This window comes from Nannobrachium achirus (genome assembly GCF_963921795.1).
Source record: "Nannobrachium achirus genome assembly, chromosome: 13".
In the NCBI taxonomy this organism is placed as follows: Eukaryota; Metazoa; Chordata; class Actinopteri; order Myctophiformes; family Myctophidae; genus Nannobrachium; species Nannobrachium achirus.
Genome location: NC_137833.1, coordinates 33,066,013 through 33,084,632, shown reverse-complemented (window position 1 = coordinate 33,084,632; position 18,620 = coordinate 33,066,013). Strand labels below are relative to the sequence as shown.

The 18,620-nt window shown below is 43.5% G+C and overlaps 1 protein-coding gene across 1 annotated transcript in view; it reads right to left on the bottom strand.

The window, feature by feature from the left end:
• The window catches only part of nrg3a (neuregulin 3a), a gene marked incomplete at both ends in the record, with an annotated part of 468,665 nt that extends 450,471 nt beyond the window's left edge, over positions 1–18,194 (bottom strand). The window contains one exon of the mRNA XM_080740685.1: positions 17,468–18,194. Within this exon, the coding sequence (XP_080596811.1) occupies positions 17,468–18,194 (727 nt within the window). The remainder of the gene's footprint in view (positions 1–17,467) is intronic.
• Between the last annotated feature and the right edge of the window lie 426 nt (positions 18,195–18,620).

The window sequence follows — 18,620 nt, the reverse complement described above, 5'->3', positions numbered from 1 at the left end:
GCCACTGACGTCCACATCATGTTCAGGCGCGATCCCCTCCGCCTTCTGCAGCAGATGTCCATAAGTCCATATATGGGTATTCCCCAGAATCCCTTTTATGCCCACATATGAGATCCCTGTCATCGACGTCATCGATATACAACACTGGCCATAATGGCCAAGCCATGGCCCATATCTGTGTGGCTGGTTCGGATAGGGATCTATGGGCATAAAAGGGATTGTATGTTGTGATGTCATGGGAACCACTCTATCCACTATAATCCCATTTATGCCCATACATGGAGATACATGGACTTCATATGGGAATGCCCATATATGGAGGAAGACAGCCCATATCTGTGTGGCAGGTTCAGACAGGGATCTCCATGTATGGGCATAAAAGGGATTGTATGTATGATGTCAGATGTGATAGTCGTCATAGGATTTTCACATAACGAATAATTGAGTAAGCATGCTTGGGGTCTCACAGCATATCTCCATGGATCTCCATTATGGGTACCAGGGGTCTCTATATATGGGTAACTGGTCCGATATACATCACTGGCCAGATGGCCAATACATGGCGCGACCTCGCCCCTTTGGCGTGACCTCGCCTTTAGGTGTCTTACTAGTAATAATAATAATTAAATAATATTACATTACTATTATAGTCGTAAAACTATAACTAAAACTCACAATTCAGGCCTTTTTAATTTGATTCAGTCACAGAAATGGGCTTCCATACCAAACACAGCAAGTGCTTGATTTTTATAGTTAGGCACAGCTGTAATAACCTTCATTCTAATGGTAGGAACCATCCCGCGAGAGAAATAGTACAAAGTCATGCTGATGCCCCTTCATTTGAACATTGTACTCGAAACAGTTGTGTCCCATTATCTTTGCGGGGTTCACGTACATCCTCAGGTCACTCTGGAATATCACAAAATACACCAATACCCAAGTAGTTTTCAAAGATTATTTTCAGCATAACACCAATGAAATGACAGATTGCTGCTGCGTCCTGGGGAAGAGCAGTTAACTGAGGTAACAGAACTGAGCGAGAACAGACCAAATTAGGCAACTGAAGCCAGGGATATTCTAATGCTCATTGCTCCACATGCCAGAGGACTGTGAATAAGGAAGGCAAGTACATGCACTGTGTTCTACACCTACAGTACAGCATCTTTGCACAAACACAGACGAACCACCTGGGGAGCCGATACCATATGTCACATTAGACCACTAGAACATAACAGTACAGTCTAATGTATAAATCACTGCATCACTGAAGGTGTCTTGCTCAGCCTGGAATCGTATCAACTTTTCACTGATCTATGGTGTGCCTCTACACACAACCAGTAACACAATCTTAACATTAACCAATTAAACCCTATATACCGGTACTTCGTTGAACAGGGTCCCCCGGGGGGCTATACTTGCCCCCCATGCTTCTTTTCCTCAGCACGAAATCTCTTTGCTGAAATTATCAGATCTACAAGCTTGTAACACTTAACGCTGTGACTCGTTGTGAGCCTGTAGATTGGCAATTTGTTAGGAATATTCACCCATTTTCACTGAATGTTCACCTATTATGACAGGTCCGGAATAAATAGGGACTCTTCAAGGGTTCACAGGGTTAAGCTCATCATGGCCAGATTTACATCATCCACCCCATCCCGGACAGTGGCGTTGGCGATGCAACTTCCTCCAGGGTAATTATGGTTTGATCTGATTGGAGTTGAACGGGTCTGCACATGTTCATTATTCAGAGCGAGATACAGACTCCATGTCCCACGTCCCGGCTGACAGCTCCTGCCTGTCCATCTTCAGTCTGTGTTCCTGTCAGGGGCTCCCAGCCAGCACAATGACGACCAGATTTGTGAGTGTACTTGCGCGTGTGCGGTGTGTGTGTGTGTGTGTGTGTGTGTGTGTGTGTGTGTGTGTGTGTGTGTGTGTGTGTGTGTGTGTGTGTGTGGTGGAAAGAGTTTGCGACAGGCAGGCATCAGTCAGTGGTGACAGGTGGCGACTGGCGCACTGACAGTTCCTCAGGCTGACGTGTTCATCTTGGTGGAAACCGAGCACATCTGAGGTATGTGTACTGTAGGCGTCACATATGGCTGCTAATGGAGGATTTTGCCTGTGCGTTCGTGCATTGCGTGCATGCGTGCGTCTATTTTGACCAAAGTGTTCGATGGACATTTTTACCAGGGTGATAATATGCCCCTTACAAGCTGGCTACTTACTAATTGAGAACATAACATTATGAGTGTGTGGTGACTTTGTCTTACATCACACACAAAAAAATCTAAAAATATACATTTGTGATATATTTTGTCTGTTGAAAATGTCCTAATTTCAACATTTATTTTATTCTTGTTTACTGCAATATACTGGAGTATGTAACATGGATTTGTGGCATATTTGGAAACCAATAATTACTTAAAAGAATGGCTGTTGGAAGATCACAATGGGTTAGGATGTAGCTGAAGACCAGTTTAATGCTTTAAAACTGTAAACTAGTGTATACCAAGTAAGCTACAAGTAGGAGTGGAAAAGTCCACCCAAACTGCAGTTCCTATAGCTACTGTAGGTAACAATGATAGAGGCACAATGCATGGAACTGACAACAGCAAAGCAATCATAATCTTTAAAGATACATTTTCTAAATGATGTTACGATGGGAAGTTGTCTCCAGCACATATTGTGTCCAACAGTACCGGTAAACAACTGCAACAATTACCCTGATTTGTCATCAATCTTGCATTGCGTGGGTTGCAGTAACTAGCTCTAGTTACCGTAATAAGCAACTGACATGGCTAAAACCCTCGCACACCATAAATAGAAACGCCAACACCACAGTGAGGAGTTCTGCTGGCTAAAAGACCAAAACAGATTGTGTCAGTGTAAGTATGCTAGTTACCTGGCAAACAGCTGACTCCGCTACCCCGCTATAACACCCCCAAACGCCAAAGCGCCATTTCTATAAATGACGCGAGAACCACCTCCATCCATCACCCGCCACCAAAATCAACCCCAGCTGCTTCCAATGTAAATGTAAATGAAGTGAGTGGGCTGATGGGAGAGAATGGAGGGAGAGAGACGGTCATTGGTGGAACGCTAGACGAATGAGGCCGCCTTTTCTCTGCATTATAAACAGGTCTATATCCCATTCCCCATACTGGCTTCTCTCTCCTCACATTTCTGCTCTCCCCTCCTCCAATCTCCTATGGTTCATATTACACTCAACTCTCTCTTCTCACGCTATCTTTTCTCTCATTTCCTACCATTCATCCCTCTCTCGCTACACTCCTCTGCTCCCTCGTTCCTCGTTTTGCCTCCCTTAACTGTCTCTCTCTCCTGTCCGTCCTAGGCTTGTGCACAGTCAATATCCCATATCACCTCTGACTCCCATTTCCTGAGTCACACTGCAGAGAGAGACAGAGAGAGGGGCGGGGGTCCATCGGGTATCGTCCTGTCGCTGGTAGACCCGTCGTATACACACGCACACACACCTATATGTGCACTCCATCACGCTTGTCACACAGAGACAAAGTCTCCCTGAGACAGCTGCCAGGATAATGACTGGGGAGGGACCAGAGGAGAGGAGAGACAGGGAGAGGTGGGTGGGAGAGACAGAGTGAGAGAGAAACAAAAAGAGAGAGACGTGCAGAATGAAACAGGGAGAGATTAGAGAGAGGGGTGGGGCATGCTGACAGTGCAGCCAGCACTCTTCTGAGTGCCCTGATAGTTTATCTGCATCAACACACACACACACACACACAGGTGCACATGTGCAAACACATGCAGACATAGACATGTATTGGTACCATGTGTGCACGCCTGCACGTCAGTGCACGCACACACACACACACACACATACACATACATGTGCGCACACACTCTTACACCTGCAGAGGTATGCTCCATGGCAGTGCCCCAGAAGAGAGATGATGTAATCATCGGCCCCAAGGGCAGAGCTCAGAGCACTGTCTGCCATACAAGACACTGCACCTACTGCTGACACTCTGTCTGCCTGCCTGCCTGACTGTGTGTGCTACACTGTTGTTTTCTTTGCCAATGAGACATGACCTTCAAAACCTGAGTGTGTATAGGAGGACTTCTAGGTGCCAGCTTAAAGGGGAAGACCACCCATTTTCAATATTGAAATATGTCATTAATATACCTTAGAGGAGTTGTGTGGAAATAGAAAAAAAGTCCCCCCCCCTTCTGTGTTGCCTAGAACTGGAGGATTGATTTTGGGGTTTGTATTGTTAAGTACAAAGTTGTACTTTACAATACAAACCCCAAAATCAATGACATATTTCAATATTGAAAATGGGTGGTCTTCCCCTTTAATGGCTAATGTGTGTTTCAACACAGCTGAATGTCTAGAAACATCCGCCTCCATGTGGACAAATGGTGTTGTTGTGCACAAACTGTCTAAGTGTAGTGCTGCAACGCTTTACTTGGTTTTGTTTTGTGTGCCTTGAATATAATACAGTAGCAATGTGGCACAACTTGTCTTTGTCTAACATATTAACATGCTAAACCTCCGTCCTGAACGTATCCTGTGCTAAAAGTGTATACAGAGGATGCTAGATGTCTCCACTGTCTTCCTCCATGCTGGCGTCTCTTTTTGTTCTGCTCCCTCTAGCAGCGTCAGCACCAAAGCATCAGAAACACAGGGCTCCTCACAGCCTCCCAGAGATGAGCTGGCAGGGATCTTTGAAGCTAAAAATATCCGCAGCAGAAATGCAGTGAGCCCGCGCTAATCTGAAACCCACACCCACGTACAGAATGTGGGCCTGCTCCGCCTGGAGGCGTCTGCTAAACTGCTGAGTGGCAAAAGACCACCATACAATAACACTAAAATCGATACCTCATATTCAGACCAGTGGATGGCCATCACATAGCTAAAGGTGGCTTACTGTATGTGATGTTCATGAGAATGTGGAGAATCATGCAAGCATGCACACACACGCATGGATCATGAAACTTGGAGGAGGATCACTTGTTGGCATTGATGTAAAAGTTAATGGCTAGGAAAATTAATTAATTATATTATTCCATAGTGATCTGTATTCAAGGCCTCATGTAGTCTGTAAATTTACAGTGGCGGAAACTACAGGGAATGAGCAAAACTCACTTTCAATTGATCCAAGTCTAAACAAACAAGAACACTGTGCAATGATTCAACAGGAAATGGTATTTACAATTCATTCGCCAATAGATTAGCCGCAAGGACATATTTGGAAAGCAAACCATCATATCTGAATGATATCCAACAGATACAAAGTCTGTCCATAGGAAAAGCTCAACAGTCAGGTAAAATGAGATCTCATTGGTATGCCGAATCAAATTAGTTAGAATTCAATATGAATCTGACAAACTGACCTTGAGAGGCAGAGAAGGTGAGAGACCGAGGGGGGTTATAGAGATATAAACGGGGATAGAGAGACTGATTTATTCAACTGAGCCAAGGAAAGAAATTGTATTTGACAGAATTGGTCCTGACCATTTGGCAGGATGGGTGCCTATAGAGTAACGAAGTCATGACGTCACTCGCTCATCCCCCGGTTCGCGGAAGTAATTTCTCTATGGAGAATAACACTGAGTCATCGTAAAATCGTCTCGCATTGTGGTCCAAAAATAAACAAATGTTTTCTCACCATCAGTTGATTCTTCATATCCATATGAGTCAAACCACTGAGATCATTTGCTTATGTTTGGAAGTTGAACACATGTTCTTATATGACGCAATATGAAAAAAGTCTATGGGAATTCAAAATGTGGGGAAATAAAAAACAGGAACCAGGTAGGATGTGTAAATGACGTCAAACTTCGTAGCTCTATAGGCCGACTAGGGCCCAGGAAGGGCGACCTCTGAGAGCGGCCGAGCTCGCCCTCTCTCCTAGGGCCAACCACATGGAATAAATGAAGTACAGTAGTGCATAGCCAAAATGTATCTAATGTGTCCCAAAGATTGTCAGTTTTGCAGTTGAAACAGAACGTGTCTAATTGTTCACAGTAACTCTAGCAAAAAACATTACACTTCCTGCTTGTGCTTGGAAAAAGCTGAAACTATCTGAGAACACATTTGCAGTACTAGCCACATACTGTATGTACATATACAGTCTACATAAGATACTCTAGCTCTGTTAGGGTAGCTTTTCTCCTGTTAAGTCCCTGGGCTTGGATTTGCTACCTGGCCAGCATCCACGGGTCGGCTGGGCAGCTGAGTTTACTGCCCCCATTTGTCACGGCCCACCGACCCTTTTTGAAGTGGCTACAGAGTAATAGGCTGCAACCTATGGCCCTAGCTTTGGGCTGCAGCTAAAATCAAAACAGTCTGACATTTGCTTGCTTACTGGTGTTAAATGGTTTGCAGCTACCGGCCTGTGAGAAGGCAGAGCCATGGTTGGGGGAAGGTGGCAGTGGTGGCAGTTGGGTGTTGGATCATGCTGCTTCTGTAATAAGAACTTGGATGCTTCTGAGGAATGTCTTTAAAAATCTCTTTTTATTATGCCATTGTATGACAAGCTTATTTCATCTTGCTGAGATGTGCAATACTAAAACTGCTGCAGCAAACACTCCAGAGACACAGATCAGCAAGTAAAGAAATTAACCTTCGGTTAAGGTTCACTTTATTGGAAGGCTTATTTCAGGATGAGACAGCAAAAGTTCACATCTAATAATGAACACAATGTAATCACATGTGGCATATCTCTATCAAAGGTCCACTCACACAGATCATGGCGTGTATTGGGAGTTAATGGGAGTCCTTGTGTTGGTCAGCCAGCAAGAGATACAAGAGAGCCTGAACTGTAAAAGAGGAGGTAGTTAGATGGCTAGCTGATGGTAGCCTCCTGCAGGAGAGCAGGCACAGGGCAGGAACAATCCAGAAAAATAAATGGACTCCTGTCAATGTTAAAACTTCAACGCCTGGCTCATCTAATCAAGGATATTTAAGATGATGAATTCATTATTAAAAGCATCGCTGAAGGAAGCAGCGGCATTTGGAATGCTTTGTTCAGGTACTTCATCATCTTCATCTGGGCTCTACTGCAAGATGTGCTGCATCATGGGGGGTAAAACTGAGGGAGTGGGAGATAAAATGTAAGCGAGAGGAACAGGAGTGAAGGGGAGGGGGGTTCGGATGGAAGCAATCAAGATAATTAAGCTTTTGTGACAAAGAGGTACACCTCCTTTTACAAGAATGAAAACTGTAAGAAGACCTATGAGTTTTTAATGTTCTCTCCAGCAAGACCAACCTTGCACAATGCAGAACTTATCACTTTTCCCATTTAGAAAAGCAGATGGTTTTTGTAGGAGAGCAGAAATAGTGGAGAAAGGGATAATATGTCAAAGGGGCGTCTTAAATTATTCACTCTTCCCTCTCTACATATTGAACATGTTTCTTCTTTCCATGAATATTTCAAGACTCTTCCCTTCACACAACGTTTCATCAGAATCAATCAAAGTTACATTAAACTTTATTTGCACCACATCTGTACCAAATTAAACTCTAATAGGGATGGCATGATGAATTTTTGACGCGTTTGGTTAGCGGGCAGGGAAATGAATCTCCACCGCTACTTCAAAACTAAATTTGCTTAAGTGTATTGTAAATCAAACAGCCAGCAGCTTTTGTGAGCGACTTTTGCTGCTGGCTGTACGGCAAGTTGTCTTGGCATTGAAACCCACTGGCATTCGTCCATGACATTCCGTTGAAAAATAAGAACTAAATCATGTTTAATACAGAGATAGTTGGTAATAGTATACATCCAAGGTTCCATTGCATTCTGTAGTGTACGTAACTTCTAACTTCTATGTAAACCCCCCCCCCCCCCTCCCCCCCAACGAAAAGGTGGTCATTAGGCCTCAAATATACGGTACCAGCCTAACAGGGGAGGGTATGCTGAGGCATATGATTCCAGTGATATAAGTGCCTCTATTGAGTTTTAACACAATTTCAGCCAAATACACACAATGCGTGCCCGGGGGGACATAATTCTTCCCTTAAAGCCTCTTACGAGAGCCTGTGAAGCAATCAGATTTCAAGGATGGCACTGATTTCTGCTCTCTCCTGCACAGGAGGTCAGTCATCGGTCACCCTCGCAACAGAAGACTCACTAACATATGCTAGTGTACATGCCCACACACCACACACACACACACACACACACACACACACACACACACACACACACACACACACACACACACACACACACACACACACACACACACACACACACACACACACACACACACACACACACACACACACACACACCGATAAACACCCTACTAGGCTACTTGTTACTAAGCAGCTCAACGCAAAATAATCCAAGTGTAAAGATTTTGAACTCAGCTATCTGGTCTAAACCCTCAAATCTGGTTTAACACTCAAAATCTCCCATATAAGATGATTAGTGGATTATAAACATGTATCTGATTGCCAGTGTTGATGTGCCAAAGTTTTGTTAATTTGGGGTATATATTTCATTTCATTATGGGTGCCTGCATAACTAGAATGACTCTTGATGGCTTGTGTTGCGTTGGATAAAAAACCCTAATACAAAAAAAGAAGAAGAAATAGAAATAACAAAATGACAGATTCAGGAAGGATTTCTACACTATTCGGACCAGTTTTGGAAGCAAAACTTTGAGGCTCTGTTGCTTTGATTTATGATAACAAATGGGATATATGAGCACAAACTTTACTTAAATGCATACGCATACCTAAAGTATAACTTTTGGAAATGTATGTACAGCTTAAGGGTGACTCCAGCTCCCCTCAAAAGTAGACAATTAATGATGTGTGCTTGACATCACAAAACAGAGCTACCTCCGGACATGAAAATCTATACGTGTAAAAGATTAAAATAAATGATGCGAAGCCTGCAGAGCTAGTTCAGGCAGAAACTCAAAGGAGTGCCAGTTCCTGATCAGCTGATTTCCATCTGATTGGGGCAGGCTGTTTAAACCTCCCTGCTCACAGCTCAGTGTGGTTGCTCCTGCAGAGCAACCACACTATGGTACTTGTCTGACTTTATTAGTGTGGTTGCACAGCAGGGCAACCAGACTACAGTTCTGGGGAAACTTTATTCTGTTTCTAGAGTAACTAAAAGTTTTTCCCCCCCGACTCCTCCCACAGTTTTCGCGCCACACACTCGTGCCATATGTCAAATCGACCGGCTTCATCAGGAATTTGCAATTTGCATTTTGAGAGAAGTTGTATTGTTTAATTGATATTAATTTATTAATGAATTAATTTTCCCCACTGACTTTAATTAAAAATCTAACTTTTCCCAAATATGGAGATGACTGACATCACAGACCACATGAGACCATATACCAGTATGTCCATATATGGACATTCCCTCCGAAAACGTTAATATTAAGTCCATATATGAATATGGATATTAAAGGATGAAATAAATAAAATGTCCATATACAGCATGGCATGGGCATTCCCAGATGATGTTAGGGTTTATAGATGCTCTGTTAGGGTACCCCCTTATACTCATATATGGGGATCCCCAGGCATCTGGATGAATTTAGTTCATTGACACACTAAAAGCAGGCTCTGGTCCCACATAGGTCAAATCAGCCCAGTAATGCATTACAATGCTCAAGATGCAGCACTTACTGGTAAACAAACATAGCCCCCAAAATAATGGAAATTCACTTCCCAAAACTCAAATATGATTTGAACCACAGGGCAACCACACTTGCAATTTCACAAATTTTCTATTTCCTTCCTTCATTCCATCTTTCCAGATAAACTTTCTTTGCCGCGCTACTCCTCCCACAGTTTTTGTGGCACACACTTGGGCCATATCAAATCGACCAGCTTCATCGGGACATGCAGGGGTGCATTTTCCTAATATATACGTTATATATACACTGTAGTTTAATTTATATAAATGTATTCGTGAATGAATTTTCTCCATTGAAAAATTCAACTTTTCCAAATATGGAGAAGACTGACATCATAGGATGTATCATAGACCACATGAGACTGACACAGTACAGTATGTCCATACGGTGTATGGGCATTCCAAGATATGGGCTTAATATTGATGACATCAGGGATCTCCATATATGGGCATTAAAGCGACAAGGATTGACACAGAGATCTCCATGTATGGCCATTAATTTATTAGTGAATTCATTTCCCCCATTTACTTGAATGGGGAAAATTCAAAATGCTAAGACGGAATTTGCAAGTGTGACTCGCGTCACACGGCAACCACAATTGCAATTTCCAATTGCATCTTTCTAGTTCTTCTTGCTGCTGCTCTGCCATCTTGCTGCTGTTGCTTTGTGCGCTGCTCTATGAAGTTGTGCTCCCACCACCACCCCAGCATTTACTGGTGGACCACAGCAGGGGTTTTCAAAGTGGGTGACGGGGCACCATGGGGTGCCGTGACGGCAGTCCAGGGGTGCCGCGAGATCATTTGGAATTTATTTGGACAAAAAATATTTAGTATCATTTTAAACTTGGAAGTACAAAGTTATTTTCAGTCAGTTCTAACCAAAATGGCTATTATCTCAACGTTTTCCCCACTAAAATCACTAAAATATCGTCACTGTCGGGCAGAAACCTCGTATCTCCAAGTTTCAAATGTGTACGTCTTTTGCCCTGCTTCATACAAGAACGTCGCACAAAACTAGTGAAAACAGCCGATCTACAAGCACACAATTGTGTGCTTGTAGATCTGCCGTTTTCACTAGTTTAGTACATTTTATAGATGATAAATACAAAACAAAAGGTTTTGGACATACAAGGTTTCCACCCGACAACGACGATATGCTATAAATATAAGGTGCTGGGAGTGAAAACTATAATATAGGGGTGCCTCGGATTAAAAAAAATATTTATGGGGTGCCCTGAGACAAAAAAGTTTGGGAACCCCTGGAATACAGTATGTTTCTATGATTCCCTTATGGGGGTCTATTTCCTTCCATTACATGTAAAATCTAGTTGGAAAATAAATTATAATTCATGCTTACAGGGAATTAATTAAATGAGACTGAGCCGTGACACCAAATACAGTATGCTTAAATATCTATGCGAAGAGTTGTCTGACGAGAGGAGAATATCTTAGTTATGACACTTCTGAAGCACTTCACCAACTTGAACCTCACCATAGTCAACAAGCCCTCAAACAAGCAGACTTTATTGTGCGTCTTCACCACTCAACGCCACATTGTGATTTGTTGCTCAGAAAGTGCACATAGTATTGACAGCTAAATATTGCCCATTAGAGGGGGTGTCAACTATTACCAGTAAGACTCCCTAATCGGGAGATAAGCGACCGTAGGTCTCGCTAGAAGAGGGCCATGTGAGAAATGAGGGGTGGGGTCTCCGCGTTGCCTTGGGTACAATTTTGGAGCTTATGGATAGGAGTGAGGCATGCAGAAGGCAGACAGATAGACAATTTGGCAGGTTTTTTCCTTGCCTGAATATATTTGGAATTTTTGTGCCAGTGTGGGAGGAGGATAAGGGGGGGCACAGTACACTGCAATCTTTTGTGTCAACGAGGAACATGATTTGCACCGTTTGCCTGCTTAGACCAGGCCAACTGGTGTACAGCAAAGCACTTGCTCCTCCATTGCTACTCTAAGCACACAGTAGTTGAAAAGAGTCAATCTCTAAATAATTTCCCAGATTATCCGATCTATAACTCAGCCACCGTTGACTGAGTTGCCTCTCTCTGAGTGTTGTCCACGACCACGACCAGCTTTTCAGCACTTACTGTCAGCCATGGTCACTCAGCGTCGGCGACACGGACAGAACATAACTTTGAAACCAATCACAGTTTTTACTCTGTTATGCAAACATACTGTCGGCCACTGTCACTCAGCTTCAATCGGCAATGCGATCTGTTCAAGGAACAATAACCAACACGTCACAAATAGAACTTCACTTATTACCATGGTCTGTTCTCCAAACACACTGTAGCCTATAAAGGCATGGGATCACAGGAAAAAAACGTTTAATACGAGAGTCAAACAGCAACACTTCATTTTTCTTCACTTAACTTCATTTACTTTGCTTTGTTTTATTTGTTCAGTGTCTGGTTATGTGTCTTGCATCTCACTGTGTGTGTGTGTGTGTGTGTGTGTGTGTGTGTGTGTGTGTGTGTGTGTGTGTGTGTGTGTGTGTGTGTGTGTGTGTGTGGGCTTGCAAAGCTATCTTTGTGGGTACCTCATGTCCCCACAAAGATAGTACAATCCATGGAAAAAACCATGTGGGGACAAATTAATACGTCCCCACAAGGTCTTTAGGGGTTAGGTTAAGGGTTAGGGTTAGGGTTTAGGGTTAGGGTTAAAATGAATGGAATGTCCCCACAAAGATAGTAGACTATGTGTAATGTCCCCACAAAGTAGCAATTGCAAACGTGTGTGTGTGTGTGTGTGTGTGTGTGTGTGTGTGTGTGTGTGTGTGTGTGTGTGTGTGTGTGTGTGTGTGTGTGTGTGTGTGTGTGTGTGTGTGTGTGTGTGTGTGTGTGCGCGCGCGCGAGCGAGAGAGAGAAGTGCAGCTAATGTAGCACTGGCCAACGCGGGCAACTGCCCATCCAGTTGAACCCTTGCCCCGCTGATGAAAGACGGACAGAAAAATAACCTGACGTCTCTACTTAACTATAGATGGACAGCCACTCGGGCAACAAGTCACTTTCCCCCTAATCTCATGTCCACTGTTGGAGCATCACAAACTGAATGCAAATTTCAGTTTAGAGCCGCAGTGATTAATCGCTTGTGGCTCAGAAGATAACTGGGGTGGGCAAGTGGGCAATTCACACCCTCAATAACACCTCAATTAATCACCCAAAAAGTTATAGAATTTGAGAAATATTTCACTGAATCTTTGGACCACTACTAAATTATAGATTTTTTTTAAGTGAAACTCAAGTCCCGTTGTCTCATGCTGTAGGCTAGTAGACTATAATCAACTGAAGAGGATGTGACCTTTAGTTTGCACATGTTTGTACAATGTACATTATTTGAGTTCTTTAAGTTGCTGTCAAAATTCTGAAATGACTCAATAATTTGTGCAGGATGTCATGTTCACATTTATCTACCAGAAAAGAAGAAAAGAAAAAGAAAAGATACTTCATTGCACCCTACATCTAAACAACTCTACTTTCGCCCCAATATCACAGCCCTGCTAATCACAAAAACTGCTCACGTTTTCTTTTTTTTCTAGTTTGGTAAATAGTAGAGTGGGGAACATGGGGAAAAGATTTACTGTTTAATTTCATCACTTACGGGGACATAATGATGACTTGTAGTATTTGCGCTCTTATTGCATCCACATTCACACGATAATAAAGTCTCACTGTGAGTGGCATGGTGATAGTTTAGAGCTTTTACCTGGCTACTTTTATCCTCTCTGACTTTGTCAAAACACATTGCCTCTGCTCTCTGGAATGTGAAGTGTAATACCTGCGGTGAAAAGTGCATGATTCAAAACAACATCGAAGGTGAAAAGCAATATGAATTCTGTTGTCACCGAAGGCGCAAACAAGCACCACCGCTCTCTTCTTTTGGGTGATCGTCAAGTTCTTCATTCCAGGCATGAGACATTTCTTTGGGATTCTGCACAGCCCCCTCAAGGGACGCAGTGATGCGTTAAAGAGAAAACGCCCTTTAAGATGACACCTCTGTGTCATTTAATAAAAAGCGTCATGCTATGGGCCATCTATCAAAACAAATCCTCGAGCAGTAGGGAATGTAAGCTTATGTAGAGGGTGTGACTGATAGGTGGGTTACTGTAATTCTGCTTCCTCCACGGTAGCAGTGATGGACTGTTAATCTGGATTTAGGCTTCGGGGCATCTGTCTGTCTACAAGGTAATCTCATTGAATAGCTCAGCATGAAGACAAAGAAGTCTGACTCAACAGCATCCCTCGCCAAAAAATACCCATTTTACCTCATGATCTGGGGCTGCCATCTACCAGGTGTGATGAGTATGCGCCTAGAGCCAATGTCCAACAGTGGGGGCTAGAATGTACAGAATCCTTTGTTTTTCCCCCTAACATGGTGGGTGATCAGGTATTATGATTAAACTAGCAGGAAGATTTTTTTCCCAAAGCAGTGTACAGAAAGAGTTCAAATTATGTTTTTATGTGGCCACACCCACCAGTTCATTAAGTATGCTTGGTTGTCAGGTGGGTGGTGGTGACCCAGCTGAAGTTAGCCACACCCACAGTGTTGGGTGTATGGTAAAAGGGGAGGGGATGATTTTATGTCATTAAATCTGTGTTTTTCAATCGGACCTTTTGACTCGGTGGCTTTCAGCTTTCAGGTAACCCCACCCGGAGGTCTATTAGAATAATGTTAACTCCATAGACATATACAAAACAGAAAAAGTACAAAACTATGGCACCACGTCTTTAAATAGTGATGGTGCTGAGACATCATCTGACATGCTACTGTGAAACGCAGAGGTCATTTGGTCCATGGTTTCCCAAAGTCTTCATTTTTAGTCAATTCATAGATTCAATGTGCTTCTACTGTTCGTGTAGCACTCACATGTATTTATTAAGTGTTTTAATGCTTCATTTCTGAGCTAAAGGAGTATAGAATGAAAGGAAATCAATGGCTAAGAGAGAGGAGAGACAAGACTGGGAGTTGGATTCAAACTCAGGTCCTCACTGCGCTATATGCACTAACTGGCTCGGCCACTATAGGCACGTCTCAATAGAATTTCGAGCGGTGCTAACAGCTCCTATATCTGGCTTTGTGTGTATGCACGTCCGTCCTGCAGAAGTTGTCATTGGCCAAGCTTCGCTAATGACAGAGAAAGCACCCCCCCCCCCCATTATAGATGAATATCCCCTTGATAAACACAGACAGAGCCAATTCAGTAACATCACACCACACATTCACATGTAATGGATGTTAATGTGGAAATGATGACCTTTTTTAATCAAAGCAGCACATGAGTGTACGAATGGAGGGTGGCGGCGGAGGAGCAAGAAAGCTGTTTGGTGTTTTTCAGCTGACAGCAGGTTATTGGGCAATGCTGAGACTTTCAAAGTCAGCTGAGCAGGAGAAGGAATGACATTTTCCACAGGATATCAATCAACCAGACTTAATGGTTTTCGTGAGCACTTGCTCGAGAAATGGCATTCTTTTTTTCTTTTCTTAAATGGTTAATTAATAAATGAATGAATGATGATAAATGGCTCCCCATTTTTCTCCCACTAATGAAATGCTACCCCACCCACCAGAGTATAATTACTGTAAAGAACATTTCCCACTCTCAGTTGTAATCTAGGGACAATTCCATTACCTTTGGACACACCAGTAGTGGCCATACCGCGCACACAGACAGCTCTAACAGTGGGGATAACAAGCTCATTGTGTTCATCGCTCTCATGATGTATGGCCACTGTCCTCTGTTTCGCAGATCATAATAGACAATATGATGAGAGAATAATAAGAACCATCGAGCCCAAAGCCCATTACAAGGCCTTATAGGCCAACACAAATTAATGTACACCACGTGGAGTACAACTGGATGGCACAATGCCTTGATTACATTTGATGACTATGGTGCTTGACATTTAGCTGCTTGTATTAGGCGGTATCAAGGTAATTTCAATTTGTCTTCAGCAAACTCTTTACTCATATTGTAAATGGGGAGTTCGATTGCACAATACATTAATCCACATTTGAGTGAGAGATCTAATCCTAAAATTCCACTTGACTTTTGGCAAACATCCGATGACAGTACAATGTCTGCATCCTGTGACCTGCTGCTTTTGCTGTGTGCACCGGGACACTATTCCTACAGATTTGCTGTCATCTGGCATGCATGCACCGCATGCATCAGAGAGAGGGAAGCAACAACACCATTGCAAATTTGACACCATTTTGAGCAGAGCGATTTACTCAGGCAGAAGTCTGGTCTGTGCGAGACTAGCATTGGGGGGGTGGTTGGGGTTGGCATTCCGGTGTCAACGGAAAAGGCTAGCAGAAATAAGCATGAGGCTGATTGATCGCTGCAAGTAAATTCCCCTTGGCCCAGATCAATAGCATGCAGCGATACCATGACTAGAGTCAAGGACAGAGGGTGTGAGAAGGAGAAAGATGGTTAACAGCGTTGGTTGCTGTTCTCTGATGATAATCTGACTTGGCCAAAGCACCACAGTAGTGCCACAGCACCATTAGCATTACTTGTGCCGTTTGTACCAGGGGGCAAAATCGTAACCTTTTTTCTTTCTTCTGGCTAAGTGTTCATGTTAAGTCAAAAACACAGAGAAGTCAGACGACAGGTATGCACTATGCATGGCAGATATTGGCCAATATTTCACTCCAGCTGACTCTGATTAACTAGAAAGCATGCAAATGAAATATTTAAGCCTGACGTGTTAATGACAGTCTGCTATGGTGGCTATGCCAACCGCAGACATTTTGGGCATGCTCCTTTTTCACTTTTTTTCCCATAAACATTATCTCATTTGAAAATAGATGTACAGTACCATACTCGAAACACACAAACACACAGTTGCAAGCAGCTGTGTCATTTACAACAAATTCTCAGTGTCATGTGTTATAGCTTGATGATTGGTTTGTCACAGCAGAGGGAGTCACCACAAGCAAGCACAGTTTAACCATCGATACGGTTAATACTGACTATTGAGTCTTCAGGAGGCATTACTGTTATTATCAATAAATGCTATTGATCAGTAATTTCCTCATTTCTCAGCTTCTGCACCACAGTCAGAAATATCTGATAATTTGACCTTTAGAGACATAACAAAGACCTCACCATGTATGTTGTATTTGAAGCAAAGTAGAAAAACAGTATCCTAGTAATAGAATACAACTAAGCCAAACAATGCATTGAACTACAACACCGTTCTCCTGCCAAAAGCCAACATTTGTTTTCTGCCAGAAAACATTACACATTTCTAAAATAGCCTACTAACTAACTGTTAAGCTGTCCAACACAGCATATGAAAGTAAACCACACCAAATAAGAAACTAAACCACTGGTAGTATCGTTACCGCAAGTAATATTCCAGGGTTCTCCCCCTCTGTTTACAGTAAGTGGTTTAGCCCTCCGCTTCATTTTCTTGGACTATTACCAGAAGGTTATTGATCATGGGGCACAGGCATGTTGCCGGTGTCAAAGATCTATCATCATTATAATGTGGCATCCATTGGATGTCCTTTAAGAAATAAGCCTAAACCATGGCAAAGTGTTTGCAGATGATTGACAAATGTATACGTGTCCTACAACACAGAAATAAAAAAATGTAATTCATGATTATGGCCCAGTCTGGCAAGGCCATCAGACCATGCGTCATAGCAGGGCCCACAAAAAGGGGGATATGTAAATGCTGCTGCATTTCAAAACCGTTGCAAAATGTGCTCCTTTGCATATTTTTGTTAATTCATAAATCAATTCCAAATCTTTAAGACATGGTAAACATGAAATAAGTACTACATGTGGAAGACTCACGTGTTTTGCGGGGTACATGCGAGCGTGTTGTGAGTGTGGTGGAGACCCTCTCGGTTGTGGTGTGCTCCTGGGTCCACATCTGCGTTGAGTCATGAAGCACTGTGGGATTGGACGGAGAAGGGCTGGAGGTTACGGCCCCTATTGTGGACCGAGATGCGGATGTGCTTGTTGTAATAACCGGAGGCCCACGCCCGTTACCTTTTACAGGACTCCGAGGAGTCACTTGACTTCCCGAGGCTCCACCACCCCTAGGGTTGGTGGGGGTGGTGGTAGTGGATCGAGTTCTACCCTTGCCCACCGTTACAGTTCTAGATGATGGGTTCCCACCACTGATTGTTATAACGGTGGTGGTGGTAGTGGTGGTATCGGGGCTTTTGGGAATGCCACTGGGCTTAGAGAGGAAGATAGGATCCTGGCCTATTCGATTAGCATCCACAAGGTCTGTTGGCACGTAATCTCTCACTGTCCCAACTACAATCCACTTCAACAGCATCAGGCTGAGTCCCAGGCCAATGAAACCAATGAGTAAGGGGACCACGCACAGCCATGTCTGCTGGCGGGGCCACAGTGTGCAACCGCCACAGCGTAATGGGCCCTGTTCCTGTTCCTGGCCCTCTCCGTGGCCTGCTGGCCCTCCGGGACCTTCTGGCTCTTCCAGGATCACTGCCCCGGATGTGGCCGCTCCGGAACACTCACTCATCCTGAAATGCCCTCCTTTATGGCTCATGGATGGTTAACCCTGGGACAGGCATGGGTTGCAAAGGGTGGAAAGATACCTGTCGCTGCTTGGCATCACTAAGAGAGTAGTGAGTGGAGAGGAAAAAAAATAAAAGATTCCATGCAATGAGATGACTCCAAACGTACACAGATATGTAAATCCAAGTATACAGAGGTAAGAAGGGGTGCTGGGGATACACATGGACACACATTCATAAACACACAGCACGCACAGGCACTCAAGAGACACACAACGAGAGGTGAGAAAGCAAGCGTAGATGCGGATGAGATTTAGTCCACTTGGAGTCCTGTCCCACTCGTGGTGTCCAATGATGCACAGAACCAATGCAGAATCCCACTTGAGCAAACGGACTGAACGAAACCAGGGGAATTCAAACGCCGCTTTTGACAGGGCAAGAGAGAGAGGGGCAAATAG